The 20,651-nt window shown below is 49.1% G+C and overlaps 1 protein-coding gene across 10 annotated transcripts in view; it reads right to left on the minus strand.

Annotated features, from left to right (window-relative positions):
* The window catches only part of ZNF521 (zinc finger protein 521), a 339,396-nt gene that overhangs the window by 176,693 nt on the left and 142,052 nt on the right, over positions 1-20,651 (minus strand). For all 10 annotated transcript variants that reach the window (XM_068158732.1, XM_068158724.1, XM_068158727.1 and 7 more), the window contains one exon: positions 7,691-11,043. In XM_068158732.1, coding sequence (XP_068014833.1) covers positions 7,691-10,603 — 2,913 coding nt within the window. In that variant the 5' untranslated portion in view covers positions 10,604-11,043. The remainder of the gene's footprint in view (positions 1-7,690; positions 11,044-20,651) is intronic.

The following is a 20,651-nucleotide window of genomic DNA, read 5'->3' on the forward strand; positions in this document are numbered from 1 at the left end:
TGGCTGTGTTTGTAAGTGGCTGTGGTTTTCAGTCACTCTTCAGAGGCATTTCACAGGCATTACAAATGAGCAATGAATGCAGGAGAAGCTTCCATCTTGAGGAATTCAGGTCTTTAACAGAAAATGCAGGCAGGGCCTTCCTGCCCAGATTTGCACATTGTTACTGGCAGGACTCTACTGAGATGCTCAGTACCAGTACTTTATTCCCTGACTTAGGAAGCTATGTACCAGCAACAAATGTTTAACCAACAAAGAAGAACAGGATAGAATCATAGAATCATAGAATCATGGAATCATAGAATCATAGAATCATGGAATCATAGAATCATGGAATCATAGAATCATAGAATGGTCTTGGTTGGAGGGGATCTCCACAGGTCATCCAGTACAACTCCCCTGCAGTCAGGAGGGACATCCTCAACTAGATCAGGCCACCCAGAGTCCTGTCAAGACTCACCTTGAATATCTCCAAGGATGGGGCCTCAACTACCTCCTAGGGCAACCTGTTCCAGTGTTCCACTAATCTCAATGTATGGCTTGTAGATTGCCCAAAATGATGGTGGAAACCACAGAATGGTTCAGGTTGATCTTCGGGGGTCCTGTGGTCCAGCCCTGCTGCTCAAGTAGGGCCACCTAGAGGTGGACCATGTCCAAGTGGCTTGTATCTGAAACCTCTGTGGGTAACCTGTGTCAGTGCTCAGTCACCCCTGCAAGCAAAAGCATTCCCTGATGTTCAGGGGGGAACCTCCTGCGTGTTGGTTTGTGCCCACTGCTTCATGTCCTGAAACATCCCCTGGCGAGGACAGACGTCAGCAGGAGACACATTCCTGCTGCCACATTCATCAGAACACACCCTATAAAACACTGCAAGTCACCTTTCAGACAGTAACTGGTAATCCAGTGCAGGAAACTGAATAAATGAAAGGTGGGTTTGGCAGGAGAAAAACAAGTACCTAAGGGTTTTGAATAACCAGGAGTAAGATCAATTATCAGCTACCACAGAGCTCTGGGAGGTCGAAGGAGAGGACTCTTTGAACAGATGTTCCCTATCAGGTGGTTCATTACATCCAGCTTCATGCAACAAGCAGTGCTGGAGCTAGACAGCCATTTGACAGTCATGGTTAGCCCATTTTCTTTCCCTGAAGACAGAGTAACCAATGCAGGGGTTATGTTTGTTGCATGAGACAGACGACACACACGTTCCAGGTACCAACTTTATTGAGCAGTGGTGGGAAAAAAAAAACACTTCTCAAAACATTTACAGTGACTTAAAACCTTGGCCTGGGAGCCCCCCAAAGACCAGATTGTGGTTTCTCATGCCTTCATTTCTTGTGAGTGATTGGCTTTTGCACAAAAACCCAGCTATGAACTTCAGCGAAAGCCATCTTCCTGGCTTGGATCTCTAAAATAACCTTCTTTCCTGTCTGGATTCTATCACCTCTCTTCTCTACTGTTGTATAAGAAGTGCAGAATTTGAGTCTCCTATTCATCTTTGAAGTTTTTCTTTCTTCAAATTGGCCTAGGGTAGTCCAAAAGTAAGTCCAAAACCTCTCGAGAGGTTTGCAAACCAGCAACAACAACAAAAGAGGCACGTTAGGACTTCCCATGGCTTTTCCCTAAAGCTAATCAGGCTAGAGAAACAGAGGAAATTTCTTGTTGTTTCTATCCACTTCTGAGGTCAGAATGCAACTGCTCATCACTGCTCTGGGTTTCCACTGGGCTTGTGCAGAAGGGAAACTGTGGCTTGTTACCCCAGTTCCTAGACCAGCAGCCACATGTCCACGGGAAGCCCCACGTGGACTGGGCTGCGCAGCTGACCTGATGGAGTATACACCTCAGGATGTTTTGTCTCATAAAGCTTTGCTAAATCTACCTTTGCCCTTTCTAGAGAGGCTTAAGGTCTTTCTTCTTCCACTTTCCTGTTTCTCCCCCTCCAGTTCTTCTGCCTCTCTCCAAGCAGGCATTCCCCCCAGTGCATTGTTTCCTGGCAATCTTGGGTTTGGTGCTCTTGAAAACTTTTGAGGAACACTTTAATGCTGTCTTCCTCTCTTGCAAACTTTTCCACAGGTGTGAAGAACGTGCCTCTCCAAACTCCCCATCTGAAGCCTCTGACAAATAACAAGACAGACAAACAATATTAGATTTTAATGATCAGTGGGCCAGAATTTAAGAAAAGACATTAAAATTAATTCTCTCGCTTCTGTGCAGCAGCTCCCAGCCAGCACAGGGCCTTCCTTTCACAGACTGACAAGGTGGGAAGTTTGCTGCTCAACTTTTGCAGGGCTCACAGCCACAGAGGATAATAAATAACCTCAGCCTTGTTAAACTCAGAGAGGGCTCTGTCTGACAGGGCAGTGCTGAAGCTCTAAAGACAAAGAAAAGAGAGATGCTGAAGCCTGTGTCTTGCCAGCCCCTTCATGGCAGTGGTACCACCAGAAATGGGAGCAGGCTGCAATGTGAGGGTGGTTTGCTGTGGCAAGAACCCCAGGGCAGCCCTTGCTAAAATATATATATGGTCACATCTTCACTAGTCCTCCCCTGAAAGCACAGCCAAAATGATGTGAGAAGACAAACCCTGCATTTTCAGTCAGCTCATTTGGAAACTCCAGAAGCAGAAAATATGTTTGCCACAGATTAGTTCCACAAAGCTAAACTTCCCAGCCAAATTTTTGTGCCAGCCACCAACCTTCTTTACCTCTTTTTTTTTCCCTCCTGTTCCTCCAGATCCAAAAATCCAGCATGAAAATCGCTTGAGCTGGGCCTGGATTCACTGTCAGGAAACCCAAGGCACTACTTCTTATATTTACATTACAAGTTTATGTCCCTATTCATAAAAATCCTGTGCTCAGAAATGCTCAGCTTTGGATTGCTGATGAGGAGGATGATTTTAATTTCTTTATGTATTTCAATTAAATGCATGAGTATTGATTTTGGTGCATTCCCCCCCCCCCAACTTTCCCAGTTAAAAGCACAGTGATTTATATTGCTAAAGTGCTGTTGCCTGCCCTGCCAAAAGCATGCATCTGGGAACGTTCCTGGGTTGCTCACAATCTTTTTCTCTCTTCTTTCTGCCTCTGACTGCCAGTGCAGGCTGCTAAAACAAACCAGCCACTTCCAAAGGCAGTTCCTGTTTTCTGTCTCTGTGAGCCTGGCAGTGTTTTGAGAAGGGGGAGGAATAGGAAGAGAGCAAAGGTAGATGCAGTGCCCGCGAATAAAGAGGGTATAAAAAAGCCATGATAAAACAGCACACTCACCTGAGCTCCACTCTTTCTCCCAGGGTGGCAGCGTGTCTGGGTCCCTCTGAGGTCAGATAAGCTGAGTTTCAAGGAGCCACCAGCGATCTGCAGCATCTGAATGTTGTGCCCCCTGTCTCCACAAGCTCACTGTCAGCCTGTGCTTTCAGGGCTCCTTGCAGAACGGTGCTGTGACTTGCCCAGAGTCCCCTGCTGTGACATGCCCATCCTGGCACAAAGCTCTGCATAACCACAACAGGCCAGAAAAGCAGCCCCAGACTCAGTTACTCTGTTCTTCAGCTGGTGGGACACTTGCTACGTCCTCTCCTTTGTCCACCATTTTTGATAGTCTCTGCCACTGTGAGTTTCTGCAAGTCCTTTGCCAACACCTCCCCAAGCAGCTTTATTGCTGCAGTAATTTGGCAGTGCACTCACACTGCTCCTTTTCAGGACTAGAAAACCCAGGGTGTTCTTGTATTATTAATGAAGGACTGCCTGCACTGCCACAGGTAATCCAGCAGTCACATGAGCTTCCAGTTCATGCAACACAGTGATACAGAACTTAAGCTACTTACAGAACCAGCTACCCCAGCTGAACATCATCTCTGGAAGTCACCAACAGGACACCAAACTGAGCACAGCGGCACTCATGGATGCAGAGCATAAGATGGGGTTTACCAGTGAACTGTTGGTGAAAGCTGGAGTCCACTCCCTCCTCCCCTGCCAGCTAAGCAGTTCACGAGAGAATTATGATTGCACAGCTAGCTGGTATCGTTCTGCACGCGGAGAAGTCATGAAGCTTCAGAAGTGAGGGCTCGTTAGGTGCATGACAGCATATTAAGGAGGAACAAGAGAAGAAAGGCCACACAGGTTTTCCTGAACACTGCTTTTCACCCTCCAGGTGCCTCACAAAAAATGCATCCCAGCTAAGCATGGCAATGTACTTTCCAGGAAGTATCAACCTTGTTTTCTGAATAATGAAAATGAAGCAGAGAGGCTCAAGCAGATTTGTCCAAGTCAACAAAGCAAATGAGGGACAGAAAAAGGACTGATGTCTATTTCCCAGTTCACTACCTTCTCAGACTTGCTTCTCCACTTTTAAACATTAGCTATCACCAAACAGTGAGCTTGCAACGATCCAAGATCTTTAAGAGAAATCTACAACCTGAATTCAGCATCTCATTAACCTCAGAGTAAGCTACAGATGCACCAATATCTGAGCTCTTTCAACTCCAGGCTCTCCACAGTCCCCCTGGTGAAGTCTGTTGAATAGCTTAAGGGCACTGGATTCAGCAGGATGATAGGCTTAGTGAATTCCATCCTGTTCCTTCAGTTGCTGTAAGTGGTGATGAGCAGTGCCCATCATTTCCCATCCCAACTGAAAGGTAACTCTCAGGGAAGAGGATTCAAATGAACAACTTTCACATACCAAGCAGGGTGGGCAGAGCAGATGACAGCTCAGCTGATAACATTGCAGAAGCACAGAATCACTTTGGTTAGAAAAGCCCTGTAAGATCATTCAGTCCAACCATTCTCTAAACTCTACCAAGGCTGGGGCTAAACCATGGCCCTCAGCACCACATCTCTGCCTCTCTGAAACATCTCCAGGGCTGGGGATATAACCACCTGCCTGGGCAGCCTGTGCCAGTCTTTAAGAACCCTTTCAGGGAAGAATTTACTTCGAATTTTCAACCTAATCATCCCCTGATGCAACCCTAGGCCACCTCCTTTTGTCCTGTCACTTGTTACTAGGGAAAAGAGACCAACCCCGACCTCACTCCAACCTCCTTTCAGAGAGCTGAGAGAGAGGAGGGTGACTCCTCAGCTTCCTTTTCTCCAGACTAAACAATCTCAGCTCCCTCAGCCACTAATTATACCATGTTCAGGTAATTGCACCCTATCACGTTGTGAAGGTAGAGGCTAAAAAGGGGAATTTTCCACTTCAACCATGAGCATACTTGGCAATGAAGCCAGACATTATATTTTGCACTGTTATCTTTTATCTCAAAAAGATATTTTCTATTACCCTTCCCTCAGTAATCTGTTACAGAATAACAAAGAGTATTCAGCACTATCACTGCTTAAAGACATTTCTTCCTATAAAGGTTGAAATGTCAAACCATGTGGCTCTCCATAATGCAAATGAAACCTTCACTCCTCAATATTCTGATCTTTTGTTGCTGAGAATTCCTCCAAAATACCATGTCCATAGAATGGTTTAGGTTGGAAGGGACCTTAAAGATCACCCAGTTCCAACTCCCTGCCATGGCAACACCTCCCACCAGCCCAGGTTGCTCAAGGCCTCATCCAACCTGGCCTTGAACACCTCCAGGGAGGGAACATCCACAACCTCCCAGGGCAGCCTGTTTCAGTGTCTCACCACCACTGGAAAGAATTTCTTCCTAATATTCACAATATCTTTCTGATATCCAAAATACTCTAATTTCTAATTGGATATTCTAATATCTAATTAGATATTCTAATATTTCCTCTCCCCTCCTCAAGCTTCAATCCATTCCCTCTCATCCTATTACTACATGCCCTTGTCAAAAGTCCTTGTAAAAAGTGTTGAAGTGTGTCTTCATGTGGTCACCCGGGGAAAGATGACAGAAACAGAAACCAGGATGACTGAGTATATCAGAAACGTGCAGCTCCTGATCTGGTAGCTGCCACTCAGCCACAGCACTACAGGACCATCACCGGCCTGAACTGTAGCTAATGGGAGCCATTCACAGAATCACAGACCAGCAGGGGGTGGAAAGGACCTCTGGAGATTATTGAGTCCAACTCCCCTGCTAGAGCAGGTTCAACTGGGGAAGGTCACACAGGACAGCATCCAGGCACGTTCTCAATGACTCCAGACCCCACCACCTCTCTGGGCAGCCTGTTCCAGTGTTCCACCAACCTCAGAGTAAAGAAGTTCCTTTACTCTGGAACTTCTTATGTTCAAGTTGGTGTCCTGTCCCTGGGCACCACTGAAAAAAGACTGGCCCATCCTCCTGACACCCATCCTTGAAGAATTCCTTCTCTCTTCTTCATATAGAAGGTTTTCCTTAGACCTGTGGTGCTCAGTCTAACAACCTGCCCTTTCCAGAAACTCCACATTCTAGCCCATTCCCCAGCTGCCCTCCACCATTGTCCAGTTTGCACACTGGAGATGCTGAAGTCATGAAAGCATAGAACCCTTCTTTGGCAGATCCATCCTGCCTGCTACTTCACCCTTGTCTTACAGCTCCACTTCCTTCTTCATGGCACCCCAGGCCCTGTGCTACCTCGGTGGCCTTCTCCCAGTCTGTCTTCATCTCTGTTCTTGGTAGCTCCACACACCCTTGCGTCTTGGCCCACACAGCCTTATGTACCTTTCCTCCTCCCTCTCTGCCTCCCACCTGCCCTGCAGTTTGCACAGCAGTGTTGGATGACATGCTGAGAGATTTCTTACCCAACAGATGGGCTCACAAACAGGGAGGGAGGAAGGTGATGGAAGAGCAGCAGCTCCCTAGCCACGGGGTATCCACATACACTCACAGCAATGACTTGCACCATGCTTGTACCGTGGCAGGCTAAAAGCTTTCTTGAAACAGAAGCTACTATTTCTTATCATTTGTGCTGTGTCTTTAGGCTTCTCTAAGAGGTCGTTCTGTAAGACACCATGGCCAAAACAGGAGCTCTAAGGCATTCTGTTAACTTCCTGTGTGAAGATAAAGCAGATTCCCCTTCCCTCAGTGCATGACCCCTTACCTCCTCCTGTACAGGTGTTACTACCTGGGCACTGAGGAAGCAGGTGAGACCTTTCAAGAATGTGATATTGCTGTTTAAGTTGCATGAATGTGATTTCAATTGTCAGGCTCTAGATGTTTCAGTGACACCAAAAATGTTGTTCATCAGGAATGGAAAGAAAAACACAAGGAACTGCATCCAAAGGATTGATTTCCCAATTTACCTTAGGCTGGCGTCGCACTTCTGCTTAATCAACACATGCCTCTAAGAGGGGGAACAGGAATGTCTACAACACATTTTACAAGGAAAACCCTCTCCATTTGTTCCTCACAAATAGTTTTTAGAAAAATCCACCCCCAGTTGCCAACGTTTTGGCTCGCTGTGCTCTGCTCCTCTGTCACTACAGCTCTCTGCCGTGAGCACAACTCCTAGCTGGGGATTCCAATGCGTAAGGGAGCCGGGATAAGATTCCAGATCTCAGTTGTGCTGGCATGAAGCTAGGTCTCCTCAGTGACAGAGAAGACAATATCCTAGGGAGACTGGAATTAGTCCTATTTCACACAATCCCATCCAAGAGGAGAGGCATATCAAGAAGCAAGTAATTACTAGCTACCGACTACGGAGGGAAACGGAACACGGCTCAGCCTAAGCATCTCATGACAAGTGACAAAGACAGCTCGGAAAAGGGGGGTCTGTTCCAAAAGGATGGAAAGCGTGGAGAGCAAAGAAAAAAGGGTTACCTCTTCAGTTTGGGAGGGGCTGATTCTGGGCATTGGAGATACTTGTGGTGTTTTCAGCTGTGTGCTGTTGCTGTCTGGAACAAGCTCTCTGTGGATTGCCTGAATATGGTTTTGGAGTTCACTTTCTGATTCAAATTTAACATTGCAACTAGAACATCGGGTCTTCAGCCCCCCTGCCTTGCTTTTGTTCTCAATGGAACTCAAGTTCTCATTTGGGCCCATGCCTGGCCTGTTACTGCTTGAAGGGATGTTGACACCGGGACTACCACTTTTACTGAGATTAACACAGCTAGCACACAGCCCATACGGCAGCCCGTTGATATCCAGTTTCACTAGGTCCTGCTTGGAGCGGAATTCCTTCAGGCAGGAAGCACACTTGTACAGTTTCTGGAGGTGCTGCGCCCGCCCCGTGGACTGCACGGCAGAACCGTTGCCGGTTTTCTGCATGTGGAACGTGCCGTGGATTTTCAGTTCCAGCGTGGAGGTCACCGTCTGCATGCACACCACGCAGCGGAACCCTGTCAAGGAGTTCCTCAAGTCGGGGTGCATCTGGCAGTGCTCCAGAAACTCCTCCTCGCTCTGCAGGGGCATCTTGCAGATGCGGCAGTTGCCAGTGTCCAGACTCTTGCTGTGAGTCACCTTATGCTCAGTCAGAGTCAGGAGGGACGGGAACCTCTCCCCACAGATGGGGCACATGTAATGTTTCACCGGTCCCAGGTGGGTCTGCATGTGTTCCCGGAGCCCGTTTTCGGAGAAGAAGGTTCTGGAACACACGTTGCACTTGTAATTGCCTTTGATCAGCTCGGCCTTCTTCTTCACTATGGCGCTCTCTCCGGGGCGGATGTTGTGGTCCCGCAGCTGGTGGTTTTGCAGGAGAGTCTCCATGGTGTAAGCCGCTCCACAAATGTCACAGCCGTACATAGGCTCGGACGTGTCCACGTCTTCTTCGCTGCCGTCGTGGCTGTTGTGGGACTCCTGGCTGTTCGTCAGCAAGGTCTGGAGTTCCACTTCCTCCTTCTGGACCTGCTCGGAGGCCCCGTTGGTGCCGCAGTTGGGAGTTTTCGTTTCGAAGACGCAGTGCTTCTCCCGCAAGTGCTTCTCCAGCAGGATGATTGCATGGAAAGCTTTGCTGCAGAACTTGCAGTTGTACTTCTTGCTGTGGGTCGTGATGTGACACTGCAGCTCCACCTCTGTCCCGAAGGACTCGCCACAGAAGATGCATTTGTGGACTTTGCCTTGGTTCTCCAGGTGGTTGTGCTTGACGTGAAGCTGCAGGTCGGTCTCGTTGCGGAAGTCCCAGTTGCAGGACGTGCACCTGTACACCTTCTTCTCGTTGCTGTGCTTCACGGCCAGGTGTAGCTGGATGGAGACCTTGGAGTCGAAAACCTCTTGGCACAAGGTGCAGCGGAAGAACACAAAGGTGTGCATGTCCAGCAGGTGCTTCTGCAAGTCATCCACGGAAGTGAACTGCTTGTCACAGCTTTCACAGATGTAGTAGGTTGAGGTGATCATGAAGTGAATGGTAACGTGCTTCAGCAGGGACTCCTGGTTGGGAAATTCCTTGTTGCACTGAGGGCAGGTCAGTTTTGGCAGGACAGTGTCAAGATGTGTTTTTAAGTGAGTCTGAAAACCATCCAAGGAAGTATACTTAGCACCACACTGATTGCAAATATATTCACCTGCAGGACGGGGAGGAGCACCCCCAACTGCCTGCATCATCTTTAAGGAGGTCTGCTCAATGGTTACAGGAGATAAGGGACTCATGGCTCTGGATTTTTTTCCATTGTGGATGTAATTCAGTGCCAAAGGAATGTTCTTATGGTTCTCCTTGATATGCTTGTTCAGTTTAAGAACACTATTAAATATTGGAGAATTTGTACAGTAAGAACAAGAATACACTTCCACCACTGGATCTTTCGGGGTTCCAAGCACAGGGGAACCAAACCGGGAACTGCTAAGATCGCAATGGACTTGTCTAATATGCTCTTCCAGAGAAGAATCTGTAAGAAACCCCATGTAGCAATGGGGACAAAAGAATGCATTACTGTCCTTAGCAGCAGGGTTGGCAAATCCATGAGAACATCGGATGTGCTCCTGAAGGGTGTTGAGGTCATTGAACACCTCGGAGCAGAAGTTGCACTGGTACACCATGGCAGGCATGGTAGAAACGATCAGTGCCGGGTCTGGAGCTTCATGGACTTGCTTAAGGTGTTCATTCAGGTTGTAGAGAGATGGCAACACCTCCAGACAGTACTGACAGATGTGAGCCTGCTCGGGCTTATCTAAATGCATAGTTTTCAGGTGTATCTGCAAAACTGCAAGGCTGGAAAACAACTGCTTGTTGCAGTAAATGCAGCTATAGGTAACTTTCGCCTGTTTGCTCGCAGGACCAGTGATATCTGGCACTTGCTGAGCTGCCCGCTTCCTTCCACGCCCTTTGGGTATAGGAGGAGCTGCTTCCACCATTGTCGAGCTATCCACCGAGAGGTTGGAATCTGGAGTGGTGCTAGAGACCGAGGTGTAGCCCACAGTTACCAAAGATGGGCTGTTGCTGTGGTTGCACGACTCTGGCTGCTGGTGACTGTCCATGTGGCTGTACAACTCCTCCACGGTGTGGAAGTTCTCGGAGCAAATGCTGCAGGCATTCTTCTTCTCCCCTGTATGGGCCTGCTCCATGTGATTCACCAGAGAGGTCTCCTCGACAAAGAGTTCGTGGCAGTACACACACTGCAGAGCAGATCTGTCCTCGTTAGGGGAGCACTCGGGGTGGCATTCCGCAATGTGCTTCTGAAGGTCTTCGGGAAAATCAAAGCCCTCCTCGCACTGGCTGCATTTCTGAGTGTCCTTCATTTTCCAGTCCTCCATCCGGGAGGCAGACTGAGAGCCGTCCTTGTTCCTCTCGTGGACCTGCATGTGGCCGTGCAGCGAGCTGGAGGAGAGGAACCCCCGCCGGCAAATGGCACACTTGTATGGCTTGTTGGAGGTGTGGGTCTTCAGGTGGATTTTGAGGTGGTCGCTCCTGGAGAAGGCGGCGTCGCACTCGCTGCAGTGGTACTTCTTGTCCCCCGTGTGCAGCTTGATGTGGCGGTCCCTGCTCCGCTTGTGTTTGAAGAGCCGGCTGCAGTAGGTGCACTTGAACGGGAGCTTGTCGCTGTGGCTCTGCTCGTGGTGCTTTAGGTAGCTGAGGCGGCTGAACGACTTGTCGCAGAACTGGCACGGATAGGGCAACCCTGGGCCTCCTTCCTCTTCACCAAAGTCACAACCTTCTCCATGGCTCGGGGAAGTCTGGTCCTTGCTGGAAGGCGACGATGCTGGCCATGAGCAAGTGGGGTCATCCTCAACATCCACTCCATCTGAAATGACAAAGAAATGTGCCCACAGGCTTAGCCCCTGCAGTTCAAAGGAGTTCAGATGCATCCTAAACAGCTGGGGCAGTTCAGGCTGGGTGCCTCCTGTTCCGGCCACATAAGTTACACCTCTGGCATCCTGAGTGTCCAGCCCAGTAAGGTGGACACAGGAAACAGCCTATTTCACATCCATGAATCCTGCATACTATAAACCCATCTGCAAAGTCCTTCTCTGCATCTTTCTTCCCTCTCTGATCCCATGGGAGATGCTCCCAATCAGGTAATGCTGGGGGAGTATCTCAAGGCCTGGCCAGGCCTAATGCCGGCAGGAGCAGGGGGGAAGCAGTCTCAGACCTGGGCAGCCTGAGACTAAGCCTAGCAGTGTGGGGGGGTGAGGTGGGGAAGAAAGAGCCCTGGGGGTTTTGGGTATACCCTCAGGGGAGAAGGGGAGTGTTGGAGGCCTTTGGGTGTGCTGGAAGGGACTCTGTACACTTTGGGATTTTTTGCCACTATGCACTAATTGCCTTTCCATTTAAACTTTCCATCACTCTCCAATCCATTTGTGTAAGTGTCATTCTTTTGCCCCTTTGAGGGGCAATAGAGGATCTCTCTGTCCTTAAACCATGACAGCAGCTCAAACACACAACGCACAGAATCCCAGGTTGGAGGGGACCCCAAGGATCAGCTGGGCTAACCTGTCTAGGTAACAGTGTAGTTGAAAGCAGGTGGCCCAGCATCATATCAAGGTGAATCTTGAAACTGGCCAGTATAGGGGACTCCACTGCTGCCCTTGGGAGATGATTCCAGTCTCTGACTGTTCTCAAGGGCAACCATTTTCTCCTGCAGTCCCATGGGAATGTCCCCAGCAGTGCCTTGTCCCCATCCCCCCTTGTCTTTCCCATGGGGCTCCTTGGACACAGGGAGTCTCCATCCCCCTAGTAGCCACCCTTCATATGCCAGTCCGTGGTGATAAAGACTTCCCTAAGCCTTCTCTACTCAAGGCTGAACAAACCCAGCTCTCAGACTAGGATATTTCTTACACCCATACCCAACAGCTCTCAGACCACATTTCCTTTCACCAGACTGTAAAACATTACGAGTTATTAAACAGTTCTGTCTCTATATTCACTTTTTATTGCTTCTTTTCGTCATCCTTTCTCAGTTGCAGGATCTGTGCTGTACATTGACAACTTTATTAAAATGCAGATTTTAATATATTTAATGTTTCTTTTGTAGCCACTGTCAAATGATTTGCATATTATGTCTGCATCTGAAGAGTCAAAGGAAAGGAGAAAATATTACAGGAACGATTTAAAATTAATAAAGTCAGCCCACATGCCTAAAGTTCAATGAAAAGGCTCTCCCTGCTTTGCCACAGGTTGTATTTCACAGTCTCACAGGATCACCAAGGTTGGAAGAGACCTCAAAGATCATCAAGTCCAACCTGTCACCACAGACCTCATGACTAAACCATGGCACCAAGTGCCACATCCAATCCCCTCTTGAACACCTCCAGGGATGGGGACTCAACCTCCCTGGGCAGCACATCCCAGCGGCTAACAACTCTCTCTGGGAAGAACTTTCTCCTCACCTCCAGCCTAAACTTCCCCTGGTGCAGCTTGAGACTGTGTCCTCTTGTTCTGGTGCTCCTTGCTTGAGAGAAGAGACCAACCTCCTCCTGGCTACAACCTCCCTTCAGGGAGTTGCAGAGAGCAAGAAGGTCTCCCCTGAGCCTCCTCTTCTCCAGGCTAAACAACCCCAGCTCCCTCAGCTTCTCCTCACAGGGCTGTGCTCCAGACCCCTCCCCAGCCTCATTGCCCTTCTCTGGACACCTTCAAGTCTCTCAATGTCCTTCTTAAACTGAGGAGTCCAGAACTGGACACAGGACTCAAGGTGTGGCCTAACCAGTGCTGAGCACAGGGCACAATGACTTCCCTGCTCCTGCTGGCCACACTATTCTTGATGCAGGCCAGGATACCATTGGCCTTCTTGGCCCCCTGGGCACACTGTTGGCTCATGTTCAGACGGCTGTCAATCAGCACCCCCAGGTCCCTCTCTGTTTGGCTGCTCTCAGCCACTCTGACCCCAGCCTGTAGCTCTGCATGGGGTTGCTGTGGCCAAAGTGCAGCCCCTGGCACTTGGACTTGTTGAATGCCATCCTGTTGGCCTCTGCCCATCTGTCCAGTTGCTCGAGGTCCCTCTGCAGAGCCTTTCTACCCTCTAACAGATCAACATCTGCTCCCAGCTTGGTGTCATCTGCAAATGTGCTGATGACTGACTCAATCCCCTCATCCATATCATCAATGAAGATATTAAAGAGATTTCTTCCCTTGAAGTTGATTCTGAACACAGGAATCTTTTTAAGCCTGTTACTGAAAGAGACTTGGGTGTTACTTGAACCAGTAATGGGAAAAATTACAGGGCAGGAACAGGACAACAGCACAAGCAGTGATGTTTGCTCTAATAAAGTGCAACCAGATTTTGCCACTAATGATACAATTCAGCTGCTGAAAGCTGGCAGCTGGATCATTCAGTGTTCAAAACAAACTAACAAACCAACAGCCAGGAATAAGGAAAAAGGAGAAAGTTTCAAAGGGGTCAGCTGTGAGCAGCATTTTTCCCCCCCTTGTTAAGTTCAGGAGGTTGCCCACCATTTCTTCCTTTCTGCACAGCCCTCAGCCAGCTGAACTTCCTTAAGGCCAGCAGACCCTGTGCTGTGAGGTGACCACAGACAAAGCAACTGGTGAAAGTTGCTGTAAGCAGGAAGAATGATAAAGGGTTATGGTAAAAGCTGAAAGATTGATGAGTGACAAAAGAGAAATCCTGGCTAGCTAATAGGCTGAACCAGGTACCCATGGGATTACCTCATCTCCAGACAGGGCAGCACGCAACTGTTTTTTTCAACAGATGTGCTGCAGAGGTTTTGCATAGCTGTTTGAAATGGAGACTCACAGAATCATGGAACTGGTCTGGTTGGAAAAGATCTACAAGATCACTGATTCCAACTATCAACCCAACACCACCATGGACTTTCAACCATGTCCCAAAGTACCACATCCACAGGTTTCTTGAACATCTCCAAGGATGGGGACTCCACCACCTCCCTCAGCAGCCTCTTCCAATCCCTGGCCACTCTTCCAGTGAAGAAATTTTTCCTATCTCCAACCTAAACCTCCCCTGGCACAATTTTAGGCCATTCCCTCTTGTCCTATCACCTGATAGAGAAGAGACCAGACCCCACCTCACTGCAACCTCCTTTCAGGGAGCTGTAGAGAGCAATGAGGTCTCCCTTCAGCCTCCTCTTCTCCAGATTAACCAACCCCAGTTTCCTCAGCTGCTTCTCAACAGACCTGTTGTTCAGACCCTTCCCCAGCTTCACTGCCCTTTGTTGTAGATTCCAACAGTGATCACACTTATCTAACCCTGAAACTTCTCCACAAATACTAAAATAACGTTTGAGCAAGCCCTCTACATCCAGTAATCTTCTGTCCCTTTTGGGGTGATGCTTGGGCTTTCTTTTCCCTTTGAGAAGTAAAACTGACTACAGTAACAGTATCACAGTATCACAGAGTATCTTAGGTTGGAAAGGACCTCGAGGATCATCGAGTCCAACCTATCAACACAGACCCCATGACTAGACCATGGCACCCAGTGCCACATCCAATCTCCTCTTGAACGCCTCCAGGGACGGCGACTCGAACACAGGGAAGACAGGATGAACTCAGGGTGCAGCCCATGGCAGGGCTGTTGGAACTAGATGATCTTTAAGGTCCCTTCTAACCCAACCCATTCTGTCATTCTATGAAACCTGTTGGAAAACCTCCTTCTCAAGGCAGTTTTGCAGAGCTCTGAGTTTCTCAACACCTTCAGCCTTTTCTCAAGATACTTAATACACCAAGAGAGACTTTTGAGCTGGCCTCTATCATGGAAACAATTCCCAAGCCTGTCCTCTTTAAGGTAAGCAGGTTTTACTAGCTTCTGAACCTCTGGCTTATCCGCAGGAAACAGATGAGGATTCATTCCTTTCCTGCATCTAGAAACTGATGACAAGGCCATCTCCCTATCAATGCCAGATGGCCACCATTGGACCCTGAGAAAACAACCCAACTCTCCTGCTGGATGCCTGCCCACTGACACAATGCTTTTCAGGATAAGTTGGAAACTGCAGAGCTTTTCATCCTCTTGTTTACACCTCAAAGAGGAGGGTTCCACAAATCACACCGCCCTTGCTCACACACATGCTGTATTTCTGTACCTACAAACCTGCACTACTGGGATATATGTACATGACAAGACCAAAGCCTAGTTTGAGTGCCTGAAAACAAAGGGGTTTGGGGTTTTAAGATGAAAAATAAACAGTAAAAATCCTGCCCTCCAGCAGAAGTACTATCATAGAATCATGGAGTGGTTTGGTTTGGAAGGGACCTCAAAGATCATCCTGTTCCAACCCCCTGCCGAGGGCAGGGACGCCTCCCACTAGCCCACATTGCTCAAGGCTTCATCCAGCCTCCTTGAACACCTCGAAGGTTGGGGCATCCACAACGTCTCTGGGCAACCTGTTTCAGTGCCTTACCACCTTCCTGGGGAAGAATTGCTTCCCAATGTCCAATCCAAATCCAAATTCTTCCGCTTTGAAGCCATAACCCCTCATCCTGTCACTCCCAGCCTCTGTCAAAAGTCCCTCCCCAGCTCTCCTGTAGTCCCCTTTAGGTACTGGAAGGCTGCTCTACGGTCTCCCCAGAGCCTTCTCTTCTCCAGGCTGAAAACCCCAACTCCCTCAGCCTGTCTCCATAGCAGAGGTTCACCAGCCCTCTGATCATCTCTGTGTCCTCCTCTGGACCTGCTCTAACAGTTCTATGTCCTTCTTGTGTTGGGGGCTCCAGAGCTGGAGACAGGACTCCATGAGAAGGGAGTCTACTCATTTGCTAAAACATTTTGCAATGACATGAAGCAAAGTTACCCACTGTCATACCTCCCAAGTGATGCCAAGTGAGGTTTCAAGCTGCTACATTAATGGTTGCAACATTCACAGGAGACTTTTAATGTAGAACTGTGTATTGGCCTTTCAAATTGCTGGGTCTGACTCTGCAACCCAATTTCATAGAATCAACCAATAAGGTTGGAAAAGACCTCAAAGAGCATCAAGTCCAACCTATTACCTAATACCTAACACCTCCTGACAACTAAAGCATGGCTCCAAGTGCCACATCCAATCCCCTCTTGAACACCTCCAGGGATGGGGACTCCACCACCTCCCTGGGCAGCACATCCCAATGGCAAATTACTCTTTTGGTGAAGAACTTTCTCCTCACCTCAAGTCTAAACCTCCCCTGGTGCAGCTTGAGACTGTGTCCTCTTGTTCTGGTGCTGGTTGCTTGAGTTAAGAGACCAACCCCCACCTGGCTACAACCTCCCTTCAGGGAGTTGAAGGGAGCAAGAAGGTCTCCCCTGAGCCTCCTCTTCTCCAGGCTAAGCAACCCCAGCTCCCTCAGCCTCTCCTCACAGGGCTGTGCTCCAGACCCCTCCCCAGCCTCATTGCCCTTCTCTGGACACCTTCAAGTCTCTCAATGTCCTTCTTAAATTGAGGAGCCCAGAACTGGACCAGGACTCAAGGTGTGGCCTAAGCAGTGCTGAGCACAGGGCACAATGACTTCCCTGCTCCTGCTGGTCACACGGTTCCTGATACAGGCCAGGATGCCATTGGCCTTCTTGGCCCCCTGGGCACACTGCTGGCTCATGTTCAGCCATCTGTCAATCAAAGCAGTGGATCAACTCTTCACAGCAAATGATCTTAATTTTTACTGTGTTTAAAAAAAAGCTAATTATTCCAAATGATCATTTTCAACCAGGGCTTTTGAGTGGAAAAACCTTTTGTCCTTTAAAAATCAAACACATTTCTGACACACAGCCACTGCTGACAGACAAACAGGAATCTATGTCAAGCAACTGAGTGAAGAAAAATAGTCTGCTACTGCCTAGGCAACATATTTTGTAACCAAATTTAGTATTAAAATGTGTATCTTATGCAGAAATGATAGATGAGTGCAGAAATGCTTAGAGGAATATCTGGGAAGCATTATAAATAGTGCACCACTACTGCCACTGCTGTAAATCACCTCCTTTTAGTGGCCACTGCCTGCCCACTACCTACTGTACAACCATTCCCCCTGGCTGGTGGATCTCAGTGGGCTGCTGGGCTGGCAGCAGGGTCCAGATAGAATCACAGAGTCACAGAATCCTAGAATCACAGAACCCTAGAGTCACAGAACCCTAGAGTCACAGAATCCTGATGGCTTGGGTGGAAGGGACCTTAAAGATCATCTAGTCCAACCCTCTGCTGCAATGAGCAGGGACAACTTCAACTAAGCAGGTTGCTCAGGGTCCCAAACAACCTGACCTGCAATGTTCCCAGAGATCATAGTATCATAGTATCGCTCAGGGTTGGAAGGGACCACAAGGATCATCTAGCTCCAACCCCCCTGCCATGGGCAGGGACACCCCACACTAGATCAGCCTGCCCAGAGCCTCATCCAGCCTGGCCTTAAACACCTCCAGGGATGGGGCCTCAACCACCTCCCTGCACAACCCATTCCAGGGCTTCACCACTCTCATGGGGAAGAACTTCCTCCTCCCCTCCAGCCTGGATCTCCTCACCTCCAGCTTCATTCCATTCCCCCTAGTCCTATCACTGCCTGAGATCCTGAGAAGTCCCTCCCCAGCCTTCTTGTAGCCCCCTTCAGACACTGGAAGGCCACCTCGGAGCCTTCTCTTCTCCAGACTGAACAGCCTCATTCCCTCTTTCTGGGAAGAATTTCTTCTTAACATCCAGCCTAAACCTCCCCTGGCACAGCTTGAGACTATGTCCTCTTGTTCTGGTGCTCCTTGCCTCGGAGAAGAGACCAACCCCCAGCTGGCTACAACCTCCCTTCAGGGAGCTGTAGGTGGCAATAAGGTCTCCCCTAAGCCTCCTGGCTAAACACCCTCAGCCTCTCTTCACAGGGCTGTGCTCCAGACCCCTCCCCAGCCTTGTTGCCCTTCTCTGGACACATTCAAGCATCTCACAATCTTTCTTAAACTGAGGGGCCCAGAACTTGTGTCCTTTTGACTTGAAACGTGAAAACCTCTCAGCCTCTCAGAGCTGCAGAAGATGCAGCAAGGCAGGGGGAATTCCAGGCTGCACACAGCAGAGGACAACAGGATTTTCCTGAGCCCAGCCTAACAATGCAGCCAGCACGCTTCCCCCGCTCCCCCGGCGCGGAAAGGGCACCGGCAGCCGGATGGAGGCCCCTGGGCTCTGCTCACACAAAGGGTTCCCAAAGCTGGGCCTGTCAGCCACCGGGGACCTGAACAACTTGTTTGTTTGGGTTTTTTTTTTGGTTGGTTGGTCTTTTGGGTTGTCCTGTTTTGTTTTGCTTTGTTTCAGGGTTGGAAGGGACCTCAAGGATCATTCAGTTCCAACCGCCCTGCCATGGGCAGGGACACCTCACACTACAGCAGGTTGCTCACAGCCACATCCAGCCTGGCTGCAAACACCTCCAGGCAGGAGGCTTCCACCACCTCCCTGGGCAACCTGTGCCAGGCTCTCACCACCCTCATGGGGAACAACTTCTTCCTAACATCCAATCTGAATCTCCCCACTTCTAGTTCTGTTCCATTCCCCCCAGTCCTATCACTCCCTGACACCCTCAAAAGTCCCTCCCCAGCTTTCTTGTAGCCTCCTTCAGATACTGGAAGGCCACAATTAGGTCTCCTTGGAGCCTTCTCCAGACTGAATAGCCCCAAATCTCTTAGTCTGTCCTCATAGGAGATGTGCTCCAGCCCCCTGATCATCCTCATGGCCCTTCTCTGGACATAGCTCCCTCCGTGACAAGGGAAATCAGAGGCTCACAGAATTGTTTTGGTTGGAAAAGACCTTCAGGATCCTTGAGTCCAGCCACTAACCCAGCACTGACAGGTCACTGCTAACCCTCAGCACCACATCTATGTGGCTTTTCCTAGGCAGCCCTGTTCCAGCCTTTGAGAATCCTTTCAGGGAAGAAGTTTTTTTTCTAATACCCAACCTAAACCTCCCCTGGTGCTACAACAGGATGTGAGTGATGGCACTGCCTGACCTGCCATCTCCTCACTCTTCCCCACAAAGATAATGCTCCATAAAATTACCACAGAATCATAAAACAGTTTGGGTTGGAAGAGACCTCAAAGACCATCCAGTTCCAACCCCTGGCCATAGGCAGGGAGACCTCCCACCAGCCCAGCTTGCTCAAGGCCCTGTCCAACCAGGCCTTGAACACCTCCTGGGAGGAGGCAGCCACAGCCTCCCTGGGCAAAAATCCATCAATGGTATCTCCTTCTATCACTGGCAGTGACCCACATCTGCCTGACCCACACACCAGCTGGGCAGTGCTGGGCACTCAAAGCCATGATGGAGGAGCTGATGGGAAGGTCCTCACAGCTCACCAGCAGGATGGGGACTCCACTTCTGCTGTCCTAGGGACACTCAGAATAGAGCAAGCTCTGAGCTGGGGGTGTGTGGGCTGTGTGTGTGTGAATTTTGACCTGCTGTCAGGGTAAAGGACTTCAGCCCTATTTTTCCCTTTTCCTCCCAGCAGCAGGAGCAATTTGCTGGCACTCTGCAGCCAGCCACCTGTATGTAAATGTGCAGCCACCTCCCCGCCGAGCCGTGTCACCATCACAAATCCTGACTTTGAACGTTCTAACGAGCTGCTCTCAAACACTCTGCACCCAACGCAGAGGCACACATACAAGCCCCCAGGAGCGGTACACGCCTGTCTGAGGGCAGAAAGAGGGCTCCAGGCATCCACAGGCTGTTTATGGGGGAGGTTTGGGCTGGAGGTGAGGAGGGGGTTCTTCCCAGAGGGAGAGATTGGCCATTGGAGTGTGCTGCCCAGGGAGGTGGTGAAGTCCCCATCCCTGGAGGTGTTCAAAAGGGGATTGGATGTGGCACTTGAAGGTGTTGGGTGACAGGTTGGACTTGATGATCTCTGAGGTCTTTTCCAACCTTATTGATTCTATGATTCTATGATTCTAAAAGATATTTTATGTACTGACTTCTTTCCTTTTCTTTTCTTTTCTTTTCTTTTCTTTTCTTTTCTTTTCTTTTCTTTTCTTTTCTTTTCTTTTCTTTTCTTTTCTTTTCTTTTCTTTTCTTTTCTTTTCTTTTCTTTTCTTTTCTTTTCTTTTCTTTTCTTTTCTTTTCTTTTCTTTTCTTTTCTCTTTTCTTTTCCCTTTCCTTTCCTTTCCTTTCCTTTCCTTTCCTTTCCTTTCCTTTCCTTTCCTTTCCTTTCCTTTCCTTTCCTTTCCTTTCCTTTCCTTTCCTTTCCTTTCCTTTCCTTTCCTTTCCTTTCCTTTCCTTTCCTTTCCTTTCCTTTCCTTTCCTTTCCTTTCCTTCCCTTCCCTTCCCTTCCCTTCCCTTCCCTTCCCTTCCCTTCCCTTCCCTTCCCTTCCCTTCCCTTCCCTTCCCTTCCCTTCCCTTCCCTTCCCTTCCCTTCCCTTCCCTTCCCTTCCCTTCCCTTCCCTTCCCTTCCCTTCCCTTCCCTTCCCTTCCTTCTTTCCTTTCTTCTTTCCTTTCCTTCTCTCCTCTCCTCTCCTCTCCT

Source organism: Melanerpes formicivorus, unplaced genomic scaffold, assembly GCF_026170545.1.
Source record: "Melanerpes formicivorus ecotype bairdi unplaced genomic scaffold, bMelFor1.0.p_v2 SCAF_42, whole genome shotgun sequence".
Classification (NCBI taxonomy): domain Eukaryota; kingdom Metazoa; phylum Chordata; class Aves; order Piciformes; family Picidae; genus Melanerpes; species Melanerpes formicivorus.